Consider the following 18,292-nt stretch of genomic DNA (forward strand, 5'->3'; position numbering starts at 1 on the left):
AAATCTGATATGCACAGCAGTTCTGGCATCGCCTGCAAAATAGTAACAGAGATGAAGGCTCAGATCTTCAGTCTCTGGATAATTGGAGGTCCTGTTGCACTGAACATGCAGTAATTGCCCAGGAAGCTGAAATTTGATGTGCCGTGACCAGGGTCTGACATTCTTTAAAAACTTCCCCAATTGAGTTAAGAGTCAGAAACTTCACAAGGTTGCAACTAAACAACTGAAATGTTAGAGGAATTAAAATATACACCAACCTCTTGACTAATTATTAAGCTGAACTAGGACAACACTTATATTTACCCCCAAGAATCAGTTACCCTCCCCACCCCACCCCGCTAGATGAGATTAGATGCCGTCTCTCTCAAACCTCTTCAGATCTGAGCCTGACAACCTACTTTCTCATGCCAGATCTGACCTTGGTCTCACAGCCTGATCATTTCAGTTTCTTTATCCACAGACGTGGTTTTGTATTTGAGAAAAACCTGTTTTTGAGTGAAACAAATTATACTCTTTTGAGCAACAGAAAACACAAACAATTTAACCACGATCCCAAATGACTGTAACAATTTCAGAAAAATGTAAAATGGCCTTTCAAATCAGCAGAAGGAGGGAGTAAAGGAAAATTCTATTCCTAATAACATAGTTATTGGATTATGGTGCAACATTACTTCAATTTGTTTTCTAAAGTTAATTGGAACTAGCAATTACTAGGGACCATTACTAGGAATAAAGGAGAGAATTAATTATGAAGGTAAATTAGCAAGAAATAGAAAACCAAACAGCAACAGCTTTTGCAGGTACATAAAAAGAGAATAGCTGAAGTGAGTGTGGGATCCTTGGAGAACACGACTGGGGAATCCATAACTAGGGGACAGGAACTGGCAGCTAATTTAAGCCAATATTTTGCAGTCTTAATGATGGAGGACACTATAAACATCCTAAACATATTGGATAAGCAAGGTGCTGATAAGGAAAACATCTTGTAACAGTCTGAATAGTTTTTATCACAAAGGATAAAGTATTTTACAAACTAATGGGACTGAAAGCAAGTATGTCACAAGTATCTGATAGCCTTGATCCAAGAGTTTCAAACAACGTGCCTGAAATGATAGTGGAGGCACTGGTCAAAATATTCCAGATCTCACTGGATTCCTGGAGAGTTCCAGCAAATTGGAATACAACTTACGTGCTTGTTTAAGAGAACGGGAGACAAAAGCAGGAAACTATAGGCCAGTTAGCCTAACATCTATCATTGAAGAAAATGCTAAAGTCTGTTATTTATGAAGAAATCGCAGGACATTTAAAAAAAATTAAGGTAATCAAATAGAGTCAACATGGTTTTGCGAATGGGAAATCATGATTGACAAATCTTCTACAGTTCTTTGAGAATACAACAAGCAGAGTTAATAAAGTGGAACCAGTAGATGTGGCATATTTGCGCAAGTTCCTGACACTGAGATTTATGTAACAGCATGGATTGAGAATTGGTTAACATATAGAAGAAAGCCGGAGTTAATGGGTCTTTTTCCCATTGAAAAGGTGCACCGAGTGGAGCGCCACAAGGTTCAGTCTAGGAGTGTGAGAGCATCTACTGTGTATGTTAATGATTTGAGGAAGGGACAGAGTGTAATGTATTCAAATTTCCTGATGATATAAACATAGGTAAGAGGGCTTACTGTGATGAGGACATGGAATCTGCAAGGGGATACAGAATCAGACGAGTGAGTGAGTAAAAACTTAGCAGACAGAATTTTGTGTAGGAAAGGAGATTATCCACCTTGGTCAGAATAATCAAAAGACAGGACTATTATTAAGTGGACTTAGACTCCAAAGAAGTGCAGCACAAGGGGTCTGGGTGTTCTTGTACATGAAACACACAAAGATTAACATACTTATGCAGCAAATAATTAAGGCAAATGGAATTTTGGCTTTTTATTGTGAGGAAATTGGAGTTTAAAAACAGAGAAGCCTTGTTATAACTTTACAGGGTGTTGGCGAGGCCACACTTGGGAGTTTTTTTTCCCCATTTCTGGGATGTGGGCATCACTGGCTGGCCAGCATTGCATGTCCCTAATTGCCCTTGAGAAGGTGGTGGTGAGCTGCCATCTTGAACCAGTGCAGTCCACCTGCTGTGGGTTGACCTGCAATTCCATTGTATGGTGCAGTTTGGTCCCCGTATTTAGGAAAGGATATACTGGCACTGGTGGTCCCACAAGAGATTCACTGGGTTGATTTCTGGGACGAAGAGGTCAACTTATCAAGAATGGCTAAACAGTTTATTCACTTGTGTTTAGAAAGAATGAGGGCGATCTCACTGAAACATAAAAGATTTCTGAGGAGAAGATGTTTCCACAAAGGTGGGAAACTTGAACCGGGGGCATAATTACATAATCAGGGGGCATTCATTTAAAACTGAAATAATTTCTTCATCCAGAGATTAGTAATTCTCTACTTCAAAGTTATGGATTAATTAAAGCACTAAAAGAGGTGGTAGATAGAGTTTTGAAATACTGAGGATTTGAGGACTATGAGGAGTTGGCGTGAAAAGAGCTGAGCCTGGGACAGATCTGCTATGATCTTATAGAATGGTGCAGCAAGCGTGAGGAAGTGAATAGACTACTCCTGCTCATATCTCTTACCTTCATTGCTGGCCAAATATATGCCAGAGATCAGAAGAAAGTTTTATCTTTTCTCATTAAAAGCATAAACCTAAGAGGAAAAATAATTAAAAAGAACGAATGCCAACAGTTTTTAAAATAAATAGTCTTGTCACTCACCTCCAGCCAGCTCCAAGGGCTGGGCTGCTATCCCGATGAACTGTCACACTAGAATCGTTTAGTGTTAGCTTCTCCACAGCTTTTCTCAAGTTGGTATATTCAGATTGGTCAATGGGGTACATTCCTTGGAAATGACGTTAAGAACACAGAACACTGCACTAAATAGCTTGAGATAATTTCATTGAAAAGACAATTGATTTTTGTAACATGTGTAGCTTCAGCTGGCAAAGCTATGCCTTTGACAGACACCAGTGCTATAAAATATGCTTTGTGATCTTGGAACAGACTCCTTGACACCCCTCCAAAAAAAAAATTATATGCAGAGCACTTCTGGCCATCAGATGGTGCTGCATTCCCAAAGATAACAGGACAGGAAACCACTAAAACACAACTGGATCCTATCAGCTCATTCTACTTCAAAAACTGTCTCTGAACAGCTGTAAAATCTTTAAGAGTCAGAGTCATAGTCATACAGCATGGAAACCGACCCTTCAGTCCAAGCAGTCCACACTGACCATAATCCCAAACTAAACTAGTCCCACCTGCTTGCACTTGGCCTACATCCCTCCAAATACTTTTTTAATAACATACTTATCCAAATGACTTTTAAGTGTTGTAACTGTATCTACATCCACTATTTCCAATGAAAGATATTATGACACACTGATTTGTTAATATCTTGTAGCCTTGAGGCAGTAATAGCAGTTTCCTTACCTGCAAAGACCATTGGTTTAGCAGGTTTGAACCCTGCTAGTGGCTCCACAGGTTGTTTCTGTAAATGAAAGGTGTCTCCAATCTGTGCCTCCTTCACCTCCTTCATTCCAGCAATCAAATAGCCCACTTGTCCAGCATGCCTTTACAATAAAGTATGGCTTAGTTAAAATGTAAATGGAAGAATATCCCCATTTCAAGTAATTAACAAATTAAAACAGTTAAAATCAAAATACTACAGAAGCTGAAAACCTTAAATGAAAACAGAAAACATTGAGGAACTCTTCAGGTTTGTCAGCATCTATGGAAACACAGTTGAAATATTTCAAGTCTGATATTACTCTTCATTAAAACACTCTTCTGAAGAAGAGGCATATCAGGCTTGAAACGTGTACCCCTTCTCTCGTCACTAACCCTGCCAGACCTGCTGGTTTTTCCAGAATTTTCTATTTTTGTCATTGTCGCTACTATGTTATGACAGATCAAATAACACCACTCTATAACAATGTGTAATTTTATTCTAATCAAACCCTAAACTATATATGTATTAAAAATGTAATTTCAAAACTACAAGTGTTCTTTAGAAAAGGTATGAAAAGGGAAAGAAATGCATAAAAGTGAAACTTCACTTTGTGACTGTTCTGCAAAATATAGAAACTAAACACCAGGCATTAAGCGATTCAGAGCTTAAAAATGGTTGCTGGAAAAGCGCAGCAGGTCAGGCAGCATCAAAGGAGAAGGAGAATCGACGTTTCGGGCATAAGCCTTCTTTAGGGATGAGGAGGGTGTGCCAAGCAGGCTAAGACAAAAGGTAGGGAGGAGGGACTTGGGGGAGGGGCATTGGGAATGCAATAGGTGGAAGGAGGTTAAGGTGAGGCTGATAGGCCGGAGAGGGGGTGGGGACGGAGAGGTCGGGAAGAAGATTGCAGGTCAAGAAGGCGGTGCTGAGTCTGAGGGTTGGGACTGAGAAAAGATGGGGGGAGGGGAAATGAGGAAGCTGGAGAAATCTGTATTCATCCCTTGTGGTTGGAGGGTTCCTAGGCGGAAGATGAGTCGCTCTTCCTCCAGGCGTTGTGTTGCCATGGTCTGGCAATGGAGGCGGCCAAGGACCTGCATGTCCTTGGCAGAGTGGGAGGGGGAATTAAAGTGTTCAGCCACGGGGCGGTTGGGTTTGTTGGTGTGGGTGTCCCAGAGGTGTTCTCTCAAACGTTCCGCAAGTAGGCAGCCTGTCTCCCCAATGTATAGGAGGCCACATCGGGTGCAGTGGATGCAGTAAATGATATGTGTGGAGGTGCAGGTGAATTTCTGATGGATATTGAAGGATCCCTTGGGGCCTGAGAGGGAAGTGAGGGGGGAGGTGTGGGCGCAAGTTTTGCATTTTTTGCAGTTGCAGGGGAAGGTGTCGGGAGTGGAGGTTGGGTTGGTGGGGGTGTGGATCTGACAAGGGATTCGCGGAGGGAGTGGTCTTTCCGGAATGCTGATAGGGGTGGGAAGGGAACTATATCCTTGGTGGGGGGGTCCGTTTGGAGGTGGCGGAAATGACGAAGGATGATCCGATGTATCTGGAGGTTGGTGGGGTGGTAGGTGAGGACTAGTGGGGTTCTATCCTAGTGGCGATTGGAGGGGCAGGGTTCAAGGGCGGAGGAGCGGGAAGTGGAGGAGATGCGGTGGAGAGCATCGTCAACCACGTCTGAGGAGAAATTGCGGTCTTTGAAAGAGGCGGCCATCTGGGTTGTTTGGTATTGGAATTGGTCCTCCTGGGAGCAGATGCGGCAAAGGTGAAGGAATTGGGAATATGGGATGATGTTTTTACAGGGGGCAGGATGGGAAGAGGTGTAATCTAGGTAGCTGTGGGAGTCAGTCAGGCATAATAGTAAATAATCTACTTAACAGTGGCAAATTTCTTTCATGTTTAGCTTGTATTAAATTATACAAGAGGATCCAAACATTTGTGACTAATTATACAACTGCTAACACTGGCTAAGATTAGAAATATTCAAAAATTGTCTTAGAATCTACTCAATACGGATAAATAATTAAAGTCAACTTAACATTCAATCTGTACATCAGTAAAATATTTTTAAGTTACAGTGCTCAAGTCTGGTCATGCTTCTGTGAACAGGAAAGTACTGGCAGCACATTCTAACCTAACATTTATATTGGTTTCATGTTCTACTCTAACAGTTGCTCGGTAGTACAGAACTTTGAATGTTATGTTTGGTATCAATTTAATTTAATGAATCTGACTCTGAAGGAAACTTTCAAATCACTTACATAGTAAAGAGTGAAAAAAGGAAAATCCATCGAGAATGATATAGAATCGAACATCTTCTACATCTCAGCAGATTACTTAATGAAAAATAATGAAATACAGAACTTGCTCCACTTACGAGAAAATTGAATATGTCACCTGAATTATTGGGTTTTCCTTGTGAACTGAATTTTCAACCTGCAGAGAAGCAGCTATGTATCCCAAACTGCTCTAATATTTGTGAATACGACATTGAGACAGAGCAGTGATTCCTTACAATTTTTCAACTGGATATTGATCAGGCCTCAGGATTCCAACTTCATTTACTTCATACACCTTCTTTGTGTACGATGACATTATTTTGTCCCCCTTTTGCACCCATCCGTCAAACAGTGCAATGCTGGCTATAACTCCTCTGTAGTGGTCATAAGTGGAATCAAACACCAAAGCTCGCAATGGATCTGAAAGTTTTGCACGTGGCCTAAAACAAAAATACAATGCAATTTTTAAATTTAGTCTATCTTAATTCAATTATCAAAATCATTAACAATCTAACCAAAATTAAATTGAAGTAATAATGTATAATCATTTGATATTTCTAATAGTCAGCTACTACTTGATGTTGCAAAAACACCGCATATGCCCAAGTCTTCAAATGGCAGCTAGGATTTTCCTGTCCTTTCAGAGCTTAAAATATCAGCACTTCACTGCATTTGACAGTGGTGGAGCGAGTGAATGTTCAATTTGCATAATGTTACAAAATGTGCCTTAAAAAGGATTTGTTCTGTCAGGTTTCTTTTGCAAGCAAGTGATACAAACTTGGAGCCAAGCTGTCTGCTCTGAGCCCTGTAGCGTAGCTAGCTTTGTTTTTAAAAGACAAAAGAAGCATGAGCGGGTGGGGTCAAACTCCCACAGAACCAGGATTTTAGTTGAACTTTCAGTAGTTGCTGGGACCTTGAAGCTGTTATTCCTTTCTGTTACAGTTAAAAGCTTGGGTTATCTTCCTGCTGTAAGAATTGCACGAGATAATCTATTTTAATGAATTTGTCTTTGCCAAAGGTGTGTTTATAGGATGTCACTATATTGAAACAGTTGCTGTTTAACAGTTAATTAATGTAGTACTCCGTCAAGTTCTCAATACTGCTAAGTTACTTCAATTCTTCTTTAGTTTGATGTATTTTAATGAGTGTATAAGAACAAAGAGTGTCATGCTTAAAGCCTGGTGCTTCCAATCTAACTTTGGAACACAAAGCCTTACACTTGCCTTCTAAAATAAAAAGTTGGGGTCTATCTTGCTTTATTTTGAGTTGGGGGGGGGGGGGGGACTTTTAGTCTGGTTCATAACAATCAATTACTTGGCAGAGTTATTTGAAAGCAATTTTGGAACAGAGAAAAACACTGCATTAATACTACAAATACCAAGTTTACAGAATTCATTAAAATATTACTTGCTTCTTATTCCTGCTCAGTTACCTCTGGAACTTCTTAAGAATCTATTCACAGATCTTCTAATTCCATCTCTTATTGACATAATTCTAAAATCACAAAGCCAGTTTCCACATGTCTGCTGATGACAACAACTTTTTCCTCTCTCCCAAACTCTGCACGAACTCTAAATCATTAGACTGCTCGACAGGACATCAATGGAATTGACATCTAATCCAAATAATTGAAAATCATCGTTCTCTTGCCTGACTCCATTCTTCTATGGTAGCTGTCTTAAGGCTGAATCAGGTTGCTTGCAACCCCAATGCCATACTCAACCCTGGGATGAACTTTGATCACACCACCACACTGTCACTAAGCCCATCTTTTCCCACCTCTACCACATAACCTGACTCAGCATGCATCCATGACTGTTGCAACCTTGATTCTTGAATATTATCTCCATACTTGAACACATGAACTTGTGGCCCAATTTTCACAATCCATTCTTAAAATTGTGATCATCCAAAATTCTGCCACCAGTGTTCTAACCTCATAACAAATCCTGATTACTTGCCACCCCTGTACTTAGCGATTTCTGTAGGTTACTGGTTAAGGTATGTTTTGTTTTAGTTCACCATTCTCTTATAAAACCTACCAGTTTGACCAAACTCATGGTCATCTGCACGACTATCACCTTAAGTGGCACTGTGTCATAATTTTATTAAGCTTACCTGTAGAATTTTGGGATATTTTATTATATTAAAGCTACTATATAAAAACAAGTTTGTGATATGGTAGATGGGGCACTAATCAAGCGGATTGTTTTGACTTGGATGATATTGAATTTCTTAGACTTTGTTGTAGTTGCACTCATCAAGGCAAAAGTATTGCACTGGTTCTTATTTATGCTTTGCAGATGTTGAAAGTCAGAAGGCAAGTCAATTATTACACAACTGCAAGTCTCTGACCTGCTCTTGTAGCCACAGTATTTATTTGGCTATTTCAGCTAAATATCTGGTCAGTGGTCATTCCCCAAGATGTTGATAGCTGGGGTTTTAACTATCACTATGCTGGTCAATATCAAAGAAAGATGGTGAGATCGTACTTTTACTTAGCTGAATGGCTGTTCAATCACCAAAGCTTGTGTGACGCATGTTTTGACAACAAATCACAGAAATAAAATCAGCTCTGACTTCGATGGTAATACTTGTAAAGAGCCACTTTGGAAACAATTCTGCTGCTTACAATAGAATCTTGCATTTTCTTTAAAACAGGAGTCTCAAGAAAGTTCTCAGAAATCTAAAGATTCACAATAATACTTACGGAGGAATTTTTTCAACAACTTTTTCTAAAACTTGATCTACATTTGTCCCCAGCTTGGCTGAAATCTATAGGAAAAGCACATGTAGAAGAAAACAGCAGGGTAAATTCAAAGCTATATGCTCCACAATACAACAAATAATCATCTTTGCATTAAATACATTTAACTGTATTTAGGTGTTAAAAAACATTAGTTTGGTTTAATAGTTTTCATACAAACTAGATCAAGGCAAAGTTCTTTAACCAAACAAATCCTGACCCACCAGTATTTGATGTTAAACTCTTCACTATCTACTTGTGGCAGGAGTCTTAAACTCCAGGGCTATTAGAAAAGAGTTTTGGACACCTCAAAATTACATTAATAGCACGAATACCAAATTTACAATAATTAAAAACACGAACCACTGAAACTAGCAGTGCAGGTATTACCTGTAGTCACCCATCGGAGAAAGTCACTGGTTAACTTGACAAGAAAAGAAGCTGCATACCTGAATGCATTCATCTTTAGGAATATCAAAGACCTTTTCAATCTGTTTTGCAACTCTGTCAGGTTCAGCATGCTTGAGATCAATCTATAGAAATGGATATATTCACATGTACATTATCAAATGGAAGATGTGTACACAAATTATTCTGTTTGTCACAGTTGACTTTAAAATTCTGAAGGTCAGGCAGCATCCAAGGAGCAGGAGAATCGACGTTTTGGGCATGAGCCCTTTGTCAGGAATGAGGAAAGTGTTGAGCCACGGGGTGGTTGGGTTGGTTGGTCCGGGTGTCCCAGAGGTGCTCTCTGAAACGTTCCGCAAGTTCTTGACGGGGCTCAAGGGCGGAGGAGTGGGAAGTGGAGGAGATGCGGTGGAGAGCCCTACCCCTCCAACCGCCACCAGGACAGAACCCCACTGGTCCTCACCTACCACCCCACCAACCTCCATATACATCGTATCATCCGTCATCATTTCCGCCACCTCCAAACGGACCCCACCACCAGGGATATATTTCCCTCCCCTCCCCTATCAGCATTCTGAAAAGACCACTCCCTCCATGACTCCCTCGTCAGGTCCACATCCCCCTACCAACCCAACCTCCACTCCCGGCACCGTCCCCTGCAACCGCAAGAAATGCAAAACTTGCGCCCACACGTCCCCCCTTACTTACCTCCAAGGCCCCAAGGGATCCTTCCATATCCACCACAAATTCACCTGCACCTCCACACACATCATTTACTGCATCCGCTGCACCCGGTGGCCTCCTCTATATTGGGGAGACAGGCCGCCTACTTGCAGAACGTTTCAGAGAACACCTCTGGGACACCCGGACTAACCAACTCAACCACCCTGTGGCTCAACACTTCAACTCCCCCTCCCACTCCCACTCCACCAAGGACATGCAGGTCCTTGGACTCCTCCATCGCCAGACCATAGCAACACGACGGCTGGAGGAAAAGCGCCTCATCTTCCGCCTAGGAACCCTCCAACCACACGTGATGAACTCAGATTTCTCCAGTTTCCTCATTTTCCCTCCCCCCACCTTGTCTCAGTCCCAACCCTCGAACTCAGCACCACCTTCCCAACCTGCAATCTTCTTCCTGACCTCTCCGACCCCACCCCCACTCCGGCCTATCACCCTCACCTTATCACCCTCACCTTAACCTCCTTCCACCTATCGCATTTCCAATGCCCATCCCCTAAGTCCCTCCTCCCTACCTTTTATCTTAGCCTGCTTGGCACATTTTCCTCATTCCTGAGGAAGAGCTCATGCCTGAAACATCGATTCTCCTGCTCCTTGAATGCTGCCTGACCTGGTGTGCTTTTCCAGCAACATATTTTCAGCTCTGATCTCCAGCATCTGCAGTCCTCACTTTCTCCTTTAAAATTCTGAATCGTGTTTTGAAATTTCTCCATAAATCTGTCCCTTCCTATTGTCTCCACAAGCCCAGCCCCTCCAAGACATCAGGACCCGTTTAATTCTGTCACTTGAGAAATCTCAATCTTAATGGCTCCAGTAGTGAATTGGAATTTAAAACATGGACTTCCACCTCTACATTTCTTTGCCTCTTGACTTTTGAGTTTCATTTTTAAGTCATTATTTAAAACCAATCTATTTGACTAAGTATTTGGCATCTGTCCTAGTATCACTCTTGCAGCTCAGTGTCATAATTTGTTTCACAAAACTCCTGTAAAGTGTCCTAGGATGTGTTATTATATTAAATATGCTATGTATAAAATTATTTGTTCATTGTTCTGAACTGAGACTGAAAAAGACCATTGCTCCAATGCATTTCTCTTAAATCACTGAAACTCTCCCTCTTAAAAACATCAAAATGCATTTAACTTAAACAAAAGATATAGAAACAAAGGCAGAATATATAAACCAGTGTATTTATTTACCTTGTTTATTACTGGGATTATCATTAGCTGTGATTCAAAAGCAAGAAGGAAGTTTGCCACAGTCTGTGCTTGAATACCCTGAGAAGGAAAAAAACTGTGAACTATGGACTCTATAATCTTCACAGAAGCGCTGGCAATCCACATATGAACCAACAAGTGATAATCCCACAAGTATGTCCAAACAAAATCAAAGATTTTAAATAGTCATTCACAAATTGCTTTCTAATCAATGCCCCAAAAACAAGTTAAACCAAACATTTCATGTTTGTCTAATCGATTTCTTTTGCTTGAATTATACTAACAAGTGTATAATAATGCTTGAATAAAACTAGACAAGGTAACGAAATGCAACTTGACCAATTTACCTCATTGGCATCCACTATCAACAGTACACCCTGACAAGCAGACAATGATCGGGAAACTTCATAGCTGAAATCCACATGACCCTGGACAGAGATAGAGGTGAAATGTTTGTGTGTATAAAGACACACTATGCAAAGAAATGTAATAATTTAGGAACTACAACCAACATAAAGTATGCTTCATAATATAGTAAGCACAACCTGGTATTTAACTGTAGATACATATTTAAGATATGGCATATAGGTGACAAAATACAAAGAGTCATCAAAGGCAACTCAATTAGGGTGGCACAGTGGTTAGCACTGCTGCCCCTTAGCACCATGGGCTCTGGTTCGATTCCAGCCTTGGGTGACTGTTCTCTTAGTGTCTGTGTGGGTTTCTGCTAGGTGATCTGGTTTCTTTCTACAGTCCAAAGATGTACAGGTTAGGTTGATTGGCCATGGTAAATTACCCACTAGTGTTCATGGACGTGTAGGCTAGGTGGATTAGCCATAGGAAATAGGTTTAAGTGGACAAGGTGGGATGGTCTTCTGAAGGCCAGTGGAGAGTCAATGGGTCGAATGGCCTCTTTCTGCACTGTTGGGATTCTGTGATTCTAAGTATTTTATTCTGAACTGGAATTTGGGGATGGAGCATCATTGGCTTGAACTTCACCTTGCAAGCTCCAGGTACCATTTACTGACAGGACAGCAGAAACCCAGAGTTAAGTAGGAATTTCTGGAAAAGCAGCCATCACGTTCACAAAAATCACTCCAGATGGACTAGCGTGAGTTTAATTAATGAGCTTGTCGGCCTCAAAGCAAATAAAATTGATAAAATTAAAGGGAACAATTCTGTACTTACTGGTGTATCAATAAGATTTAAGAGATAGGTCTTTCCTTCATGGCGATAAAAGAGACTCGCTGTCTGTGCTTTCACAGTGATACCTCGTTCACGTTCCACTTGCAATTTGTCTAGTACTTGCCTGTTGCGATCAGTTTTGACAATTGCCCCTGAAAACAAATAACTTAAAATGTTTAAGACTCTTTTTCTAATCAAATGCATGTGAAATGCACTACACATTTTATGAAGTACTAAACATCAAAGTGCAAGCATTTAAATGAAAGTATCCAGCTTTCTTAGTGATGTTAATCACTATTAATTTGATCTGGAATAAAAACTAGAGAAACTCAGGTCTGCCAGGACCTGTGAACAGAGAAACAGGAGCTAATGTTTCGGGTCCAATGACTCTTCTTTGAAATGCTTTTATTTGATCAAGGAAAGTGTTTGTTTCCTTATGTTTGGTATCCCAATTTTAAACCTATGCAATTATTTTAAATGCAACTATATAAGGATAGTTATTCTCTGTCCAGATTTGCTTCTCCAGTGAAATCAGCAATTGGTCATGCAGTTTTGTATCACTGTTCTTCATACAAGATATAACTGTAACCTGTTACTACATATCAGGAAGTAATATATTAAAATAAGACACTTAAGGGCCTTTGTATGGTGCAGTGGTACCGTCCCTACCCATGGACAGAGGGGCCCAGGTTCAAGTCCCACCTGCTCCAGAGGTTTGTCATAACATCTTTAAATAGCTTGGTTTAAAAAAAGGTTAATCCAAAAAAGCAAAACACTGAAAATTGAAGGGGAACCAGCAAAGTTAAATGGCACACACTATAAAATGCATAATTCGTAGCAAAGTTCAAACCTTTTCAAAAACATTTACAACACAAATTCCAAAACGTAAACTGTAAAATACAGACTTAGAAAGCAGGAACAGTAGTCAGCTATTTAGCCCTTCAAGGCTGCCATGCCATTTAATACAATCATGGCTGATAATCCAATTTAGATCCCACTTTCTCCCAATACCGACAGATCCCTTTAGCCCCAGAAATTATATCTAACTCCTTCTTGAAAACAGTCATTGCTTTTGTCACGACCATTTCCTGCAGCAAAGAATTTCACAGTCTCACTGTTCTCTGGGTGAAGAAACTTCTCATCTTAGTTTTAAATAGTCCACCCCACATTTTTAACTGTGACCCCCTAGTTTGACTCCCAAGTCATTGGGAACATCCTTCTTGCATTTATCCTGTCTCATCCTGTGGTTAAAATGACATTAGTCATTTCCCCCAATCTTCTAAACGCCTGTCAATATAGTCCAAAACAGTCCATTCTCTCTTAATATTAGTCCTGTCGTCCCAGGAGACAGTTTGGTAAACCTTCATTGATTTCCTTCAATGCCAGAACCTCCTTCCTCAGGTAAAGGAACCAAGCCTGCACACACTACTCCAGGTATAATCTCACCAAGGCCCATGCACAACAGTAAGACATTCCGGCTCCTGTACTCAAATTCCCTCACTATGAAGACCAACATACCACTTGCCTTCTTCACTGCCTGCTGTACCTGTATGCTTACTTTCAACGATTGGTATACAAGGATATACAGTTCTCACTGCACCTCCCTCTTTCCAATATATTTTCATTCAAATAATAATCTGTCTTTCTGATTTTACTACCAAAGTGAATAACCTCACATTTATCCACATTATACTTCAGCTACCATTTGCCCACTCACTCAACTCGTTCAAATCACTGAAGTATTTTTATATCCTCCTCACAGTTCACCCTCCCAGTTAGCTTTGTACTATCTACAAACTTGGGAGATATTACATTTAGTTGCCTCATCTAATTCATTAACATATATCGAGAGTTGCTGGGGTGTACTGATTCCTGTAGTACCCTATTGGTCACTACCGGCCACTAAGATAAAGACTTACCGATTCCTTTTGTTTGTTTCCCGTTTAGGGGAAAGTGAGAACTGCAGATCAGAGTCAAGAGTGTGGTACTGGAAAAGCACAGCCGGTTAGGCAACATCTGAGAAGCAGGAGAATCGACATTTCAGGCATAAGCCCTTCATCAGGAATGGGTCTTGTGGGTCGGGGCTGAGGAAATGTTGATTCTCATGCTCCTCAGATGTTGCCTAACTGGCTGTGCTTTTCCAGCAGCACACTCTTACCTTTGTTTCCTATTTGCCAACCAGTTCTCTATTAATATCAGTACATTACCCCCAGTTCCATGTGAATTTATTTAACTTACAGCATTGTTACGTAAAATATAACATACCTGTTATTTCCAGTAGTCTATCTGCTAGTGTGCTTTTCCCATGGTCTACATGTGCTATGATGCTGAAATTTCTAATATTTTCTACAGGGAATTTAGACAGATCATATGCATCCTGCAAAATAGTAATTGTTTATACATATTAAGGGGGGGGGGGGGGGGAGGAAATGTCAAAATACCCAGCCAATCTCTTCTACAAGTTAGTTGGCTCCTAGCTTAAGATATAGGAAGTTAAAAATCACACAACACCAGGTTATAGCCCAACAGGTTTAATTGGAAATACACTAGCTTTTGGAGCGCTGCTCCTTCATCAGGTGATATCATATAAATAGAAAGCAGGAGACAACAGCTTTGCTTCACTTGGAGGTCGCCACTGATGATGTTACCTAGCCAGGTAATGAAACGTCTGGATATCAAACCTACAGCTTAGCAAGCAAACCTACACCCTAAACCTCAACCTGAGCTACAAACCTTGCACAGGCAAGCAGACTCAGATAAAGATCTACTAGTTCTGAAAACAAAACTTATTACCTTTTGTTATTTGTTTTCACTAATGCAGTCACTGACTATTTTGATTTCTTAGGGTAATTTAATTCATTTTAAGACATTAAAATTCCCAATATTCCAATATAACCTTTTACATGCAATTCACTCTCATGGCGACTATTCATCGTATCACCTGGTTAAGGGCGATGATCAGCTGGACTATAGTTTTGGTGTTAGAAGTGCAGATGGAACGACTTGTCCATTTTTTAAAAGAATAATTTAGTTTGAGAAGAGTGGATGCACAAACGAGAGGTAATGCCGATAGCGACTGGGAGCAACAATTTTTTTCTGAGTGAAGCAGACTCCTGACTCATTCCCCTCCCTCCCCCCCTCGGGCGGCTCCATCACCTTCTCCCGCCGCCGACTCTCCCCTCTCCCGCCCAGCGAAGGCTCTTTGGAGCCGCTGTAGTGTTGTTGTTGTTGCCGCCGCCATCGGAGCCGGGCCCTCAGCAGCCGGCACACACCGCGCGGCGGCGGAGCTGCCCACAAGCGGCCAAGGCTGACCAACATGGCGCCCACTGAGGGGGGTGGAGCCATCGGAGCCGGGATCACGTGGACCGCGGCCCGGCCCGGCCCCCCCCGGCGCTGGGGGACTACTGAGCATGCGCAGAACTTTAAAAAAAAATCTCACACATACAAACGCTGCCGCCAGGTGGCAGCAACAACAGGCTCGCTGAGCAAGGGTCACCTGGCCCAAACCCTTGTTCCTGTTTTCTCTCCAGAGGCTGCAAGACCTGCTGGGCTTTTATCCCCCAGCTATTTCTGCTTTTGCTTCTGAGTTCCAGCATCCGCAGTTCTTTAGGTTACTTTGTTTACAAGGTGGCAGCAGTGCGCACAGGCGGTTTAGGGGTAAGGCAATGTTTTACCCGCAGGACTGAGGATGCACGAGTTGAGATCCTGTTCAGCAAAGAATAAGATGGATTGCAAAATCCAACAAAAATATCTATCCAGATATATTAATGTATTTGAAAAAGGAAACAAAACTGGATTGCAGTCAGATTAAAAATAGAAATTGCTTGGGAAAGCTCATCAGGTCTGACTGCATCTGGAAAGAAATCAGTCAGAAACGCACGACACCAGGTTATAGTCCAACAGGGTTGAAACTTTATTGCTGGAACAGCACAGCAGGTCAGGCAGCATCCAGGGAACAGGAGATTTGATGTTTCGGGCACAGGCCCTTCTTCAGGAATGTTCCTGAAGAAGGGCCTGTGCCCGAAACGTCGAATCTCCTGTTCCCTGGATGCTGCCTGACCTGCTGTGCTGTTCCAGCAATAAAGTTTCAACTTTGATCTCCAGCATCTGCAGACCTCACTTTCTCCTATAGTCCAACAGGGTCAACTTGAAATTACAAAGTTTTGGAACGCTGTCCCTTTGTCAGGTGAAGTGACTTCGAACGGCAGTGGTGAGTGGTTTGGAAGGGAACTTGCAAGCGGTGATTTTCCCATGTATTTGCTGCCATTATTCTTTTAGATAGAAGTGGTTGTGAGTTTGGAAGAAGTTTTGCAAGGATCTTTGGTGAATTTCTGCAGTGCATCTTATATATGTTACACAGAGCTGCTACTGAGGTGGTGGAGGGAGTGGATGCTTGTGGATGTGGTGCCAATCAAGTAGGTTGCTTTGTCCTGGATGGTGTTAAGCTTTGAGCATTGTTGGAATTGCGCCCATCCAGGCAGGTGGAGAATATTTTATCATACTCCCAACCTGTTATGTAGGTGGTGGACAGGTTTTGAGGAGTCAGGAGTTGAGTTATCTGCAGCAGTATTCTTAGCCTCTGACCTGTTCTTGCTGCCACTGTGTTTATGCAGCGACGCCTGTTGAGTTTCTGGTCAATGGTAACCCCATGATGTTAATAGTGGAGGATTCAGAGATGGTAATGCTATTGAATGTCAAGGGGCAATGATTAGGTTGTCTCTTATTGGAGATGGTTATTCCCTGGCATTTGTGTGGCACAAATGCTATTTGCCACTTGTCAGCCCAACCCTGAACTTTGTCCAGATCTTGTTGTTTTTGATAAAGCAACATTGAGTCCACACCTAACCTCCAAAGAACATTCCACCCAGACTCGGCCCCCTACCCTACATATTCCCATGATTAATCCACCTAACCTACACATCCCTGTTCACTATGGGCAGGTTTGCATTACCAAGCCACCTAACCTGCACATCATTGGACTGCAGGAGGAAACCCACACAGACATGGGGAGAATGTGCATGCTCCAAGGCTAGAATGGAACCTGGGCCCCTGGTGCTGTGAAGCAGCAGTGAAACAGTTGAAAAAGGTTGAGCCTAGGACATAACTCTGAGGAACTCCTGTAGAGATGTCCTGGACCTGAGATAACTGACTTCCAACAACCACAACCTTCTTCCTCTGTGCTAGGTATGACTCCAATTAGCAGAGCGTTAGTCCCCAATTCCTGTTGGTTTCAGTTTTTCTCCATGATGCCACACTCGGTTGTACGTGGCCTTGAAGTCAGAGGCTGTCACTCTCATCTCACCTCCTCCTCCTGATGTTCTAATGGAGTCTGGGCAGAGTTTTATGTCCTTTCCTACAGCAGTTTGGGCAGGTTTGATATTTAATCATGAAGTGGGAAGACAATAAGCAAGCTATTGCATTCCTACTCCTGCTGACCTGATATCCAACCGAGAGGTTCTATGGTTGGACATCCTGTCCAGCCATCAATTGAGACCTTTAGGTGAGCAATTAATACCCTGATGACTTTAAAGGCCTCATTTCCCCATTTGTCTCCCAACCCACCACCAACATGATGGACTGCAACGCATCAGAAGCGCAACTCACTACCAACTTCTTGAGTCAACGATGATTTGGTGATGGGAAAAAAAATGTCCAGTTGTATCTAAAAGCAGTTCTGTATATAAAAATATTTTTTAAAAGCCCAAATCAGTTGATATTAAACCAAAAGGAGTCAGATCATTTTAACTGAGAGACAATGACAACCAAGCCTGTATGGGCTGCCTGTATAGTCTCTTGGGACCTGGATTGGGAAGGAGGAAGCATCATGTCTGGTCTTGCTGCTGACCCCAACTCCAAGTTTGTGATTTACATATGAAAGAAGTGAAACTATGATGAACATCCTAATAGATGAGAGACTTAACAAACAATCAAGGTATTTCTCAGTGTATAATTTCAGTTACATCACACTGTAAACAATTGTGTCTTATAATTGTGTACTCCACAACCACCTGATGAAGGAGCAGCGCTCCGAAAGCTAGTGCTTCCAGTTAAACCTGTTGGACTATAACCTGGTGTTGTGTGATTTTTAGCTTTGTGCACCCCAGTCCAACACCACCATCTCCAAATCAAGAATGCGATAGGTAGATTAAACTGGGAGTGAAAATGATAGGTAGGAGAGGAGGGTGGAGCAGATAGGTTGGAAGGAAGATAGA

The 18,292-nt window shown here is 41.7% G+C and overlaps 1 protein-coding gene across 3 annotated transcripts in view; it reads right to left on the reverse strand.

Annotated features, from left to right (window-relative positions):
• Positions 1–15,398, reverse strand: part of guf1 (GTP binding elongation factor GUF1) — a 30,794-nt gene extending 15,396 nt beyond the window's left edge. Inside the window, exons 1-10 of one of the 3 annotated variants that reach the window (XM_087987782.1) lie at positions 15,237–15,398; positions 14,346–14,457; positions 12,084–12,232; positions 11,243–11,323; positions 10,878–10,955; positions 8,979–9,062; positions 8,494–8,558; positions 6,020–6,223; positions 3,495–3,634; positions 2,781–2,904 (exon numbers count right to left, since the gene is read on the reverse strand). In XM_087987782.1, coding sequence (XP_087843908.1) covers positions 2,781–2,904; positions 3,495–3,634; positions 6,020–6,223; positions 8,494–8,558; positions 8,979–9,062; positions 10,878–10,955; positions 11,243–11,323; positions 12,084–12,232; positions 14,346–14,457; positions 15,237–15,398 — 1,199 coding nt within the window. Of the gene's footprint in view, positions 1–2,780; positions 2,905–3,494; positions 3,635–5,901; positions 6,224–8,493; positions 8,559–8,978; positions 9,063–10,877; positions 10,956–11,242; positions 11,324–12,083; positions 12,233–14,345; positions 14,458–15,236 lie in introns of those variants that run through there. The other 2 variants (XM_087987785.1, XM_043691848.2) reach the window with 2 other exon arrangements.
• Between the last annotated feature and the right edge of the window lie 2,894 nt (positions 15,399–18,292).

This window comes from Chiloscyllium plagiosum, unplaced genomic scaffold (genome assembly GCF_037043375.1).
Source record: "Chiloscyllium plagiosum isolate Xiang-an unplaced genomic scaffold, Cpla_swu_hap1 HiC_scaffold_1, whole genome shotgun sequence".
Taxonomy (NCBI): domain Eukaryota; kingdom Metazoa; phylum Chordata; class Chondrichthyes; order Orectolobiformes; family Hemiscylliidae; genus Chiloscyllium; species Chiloscyllium plagiosum.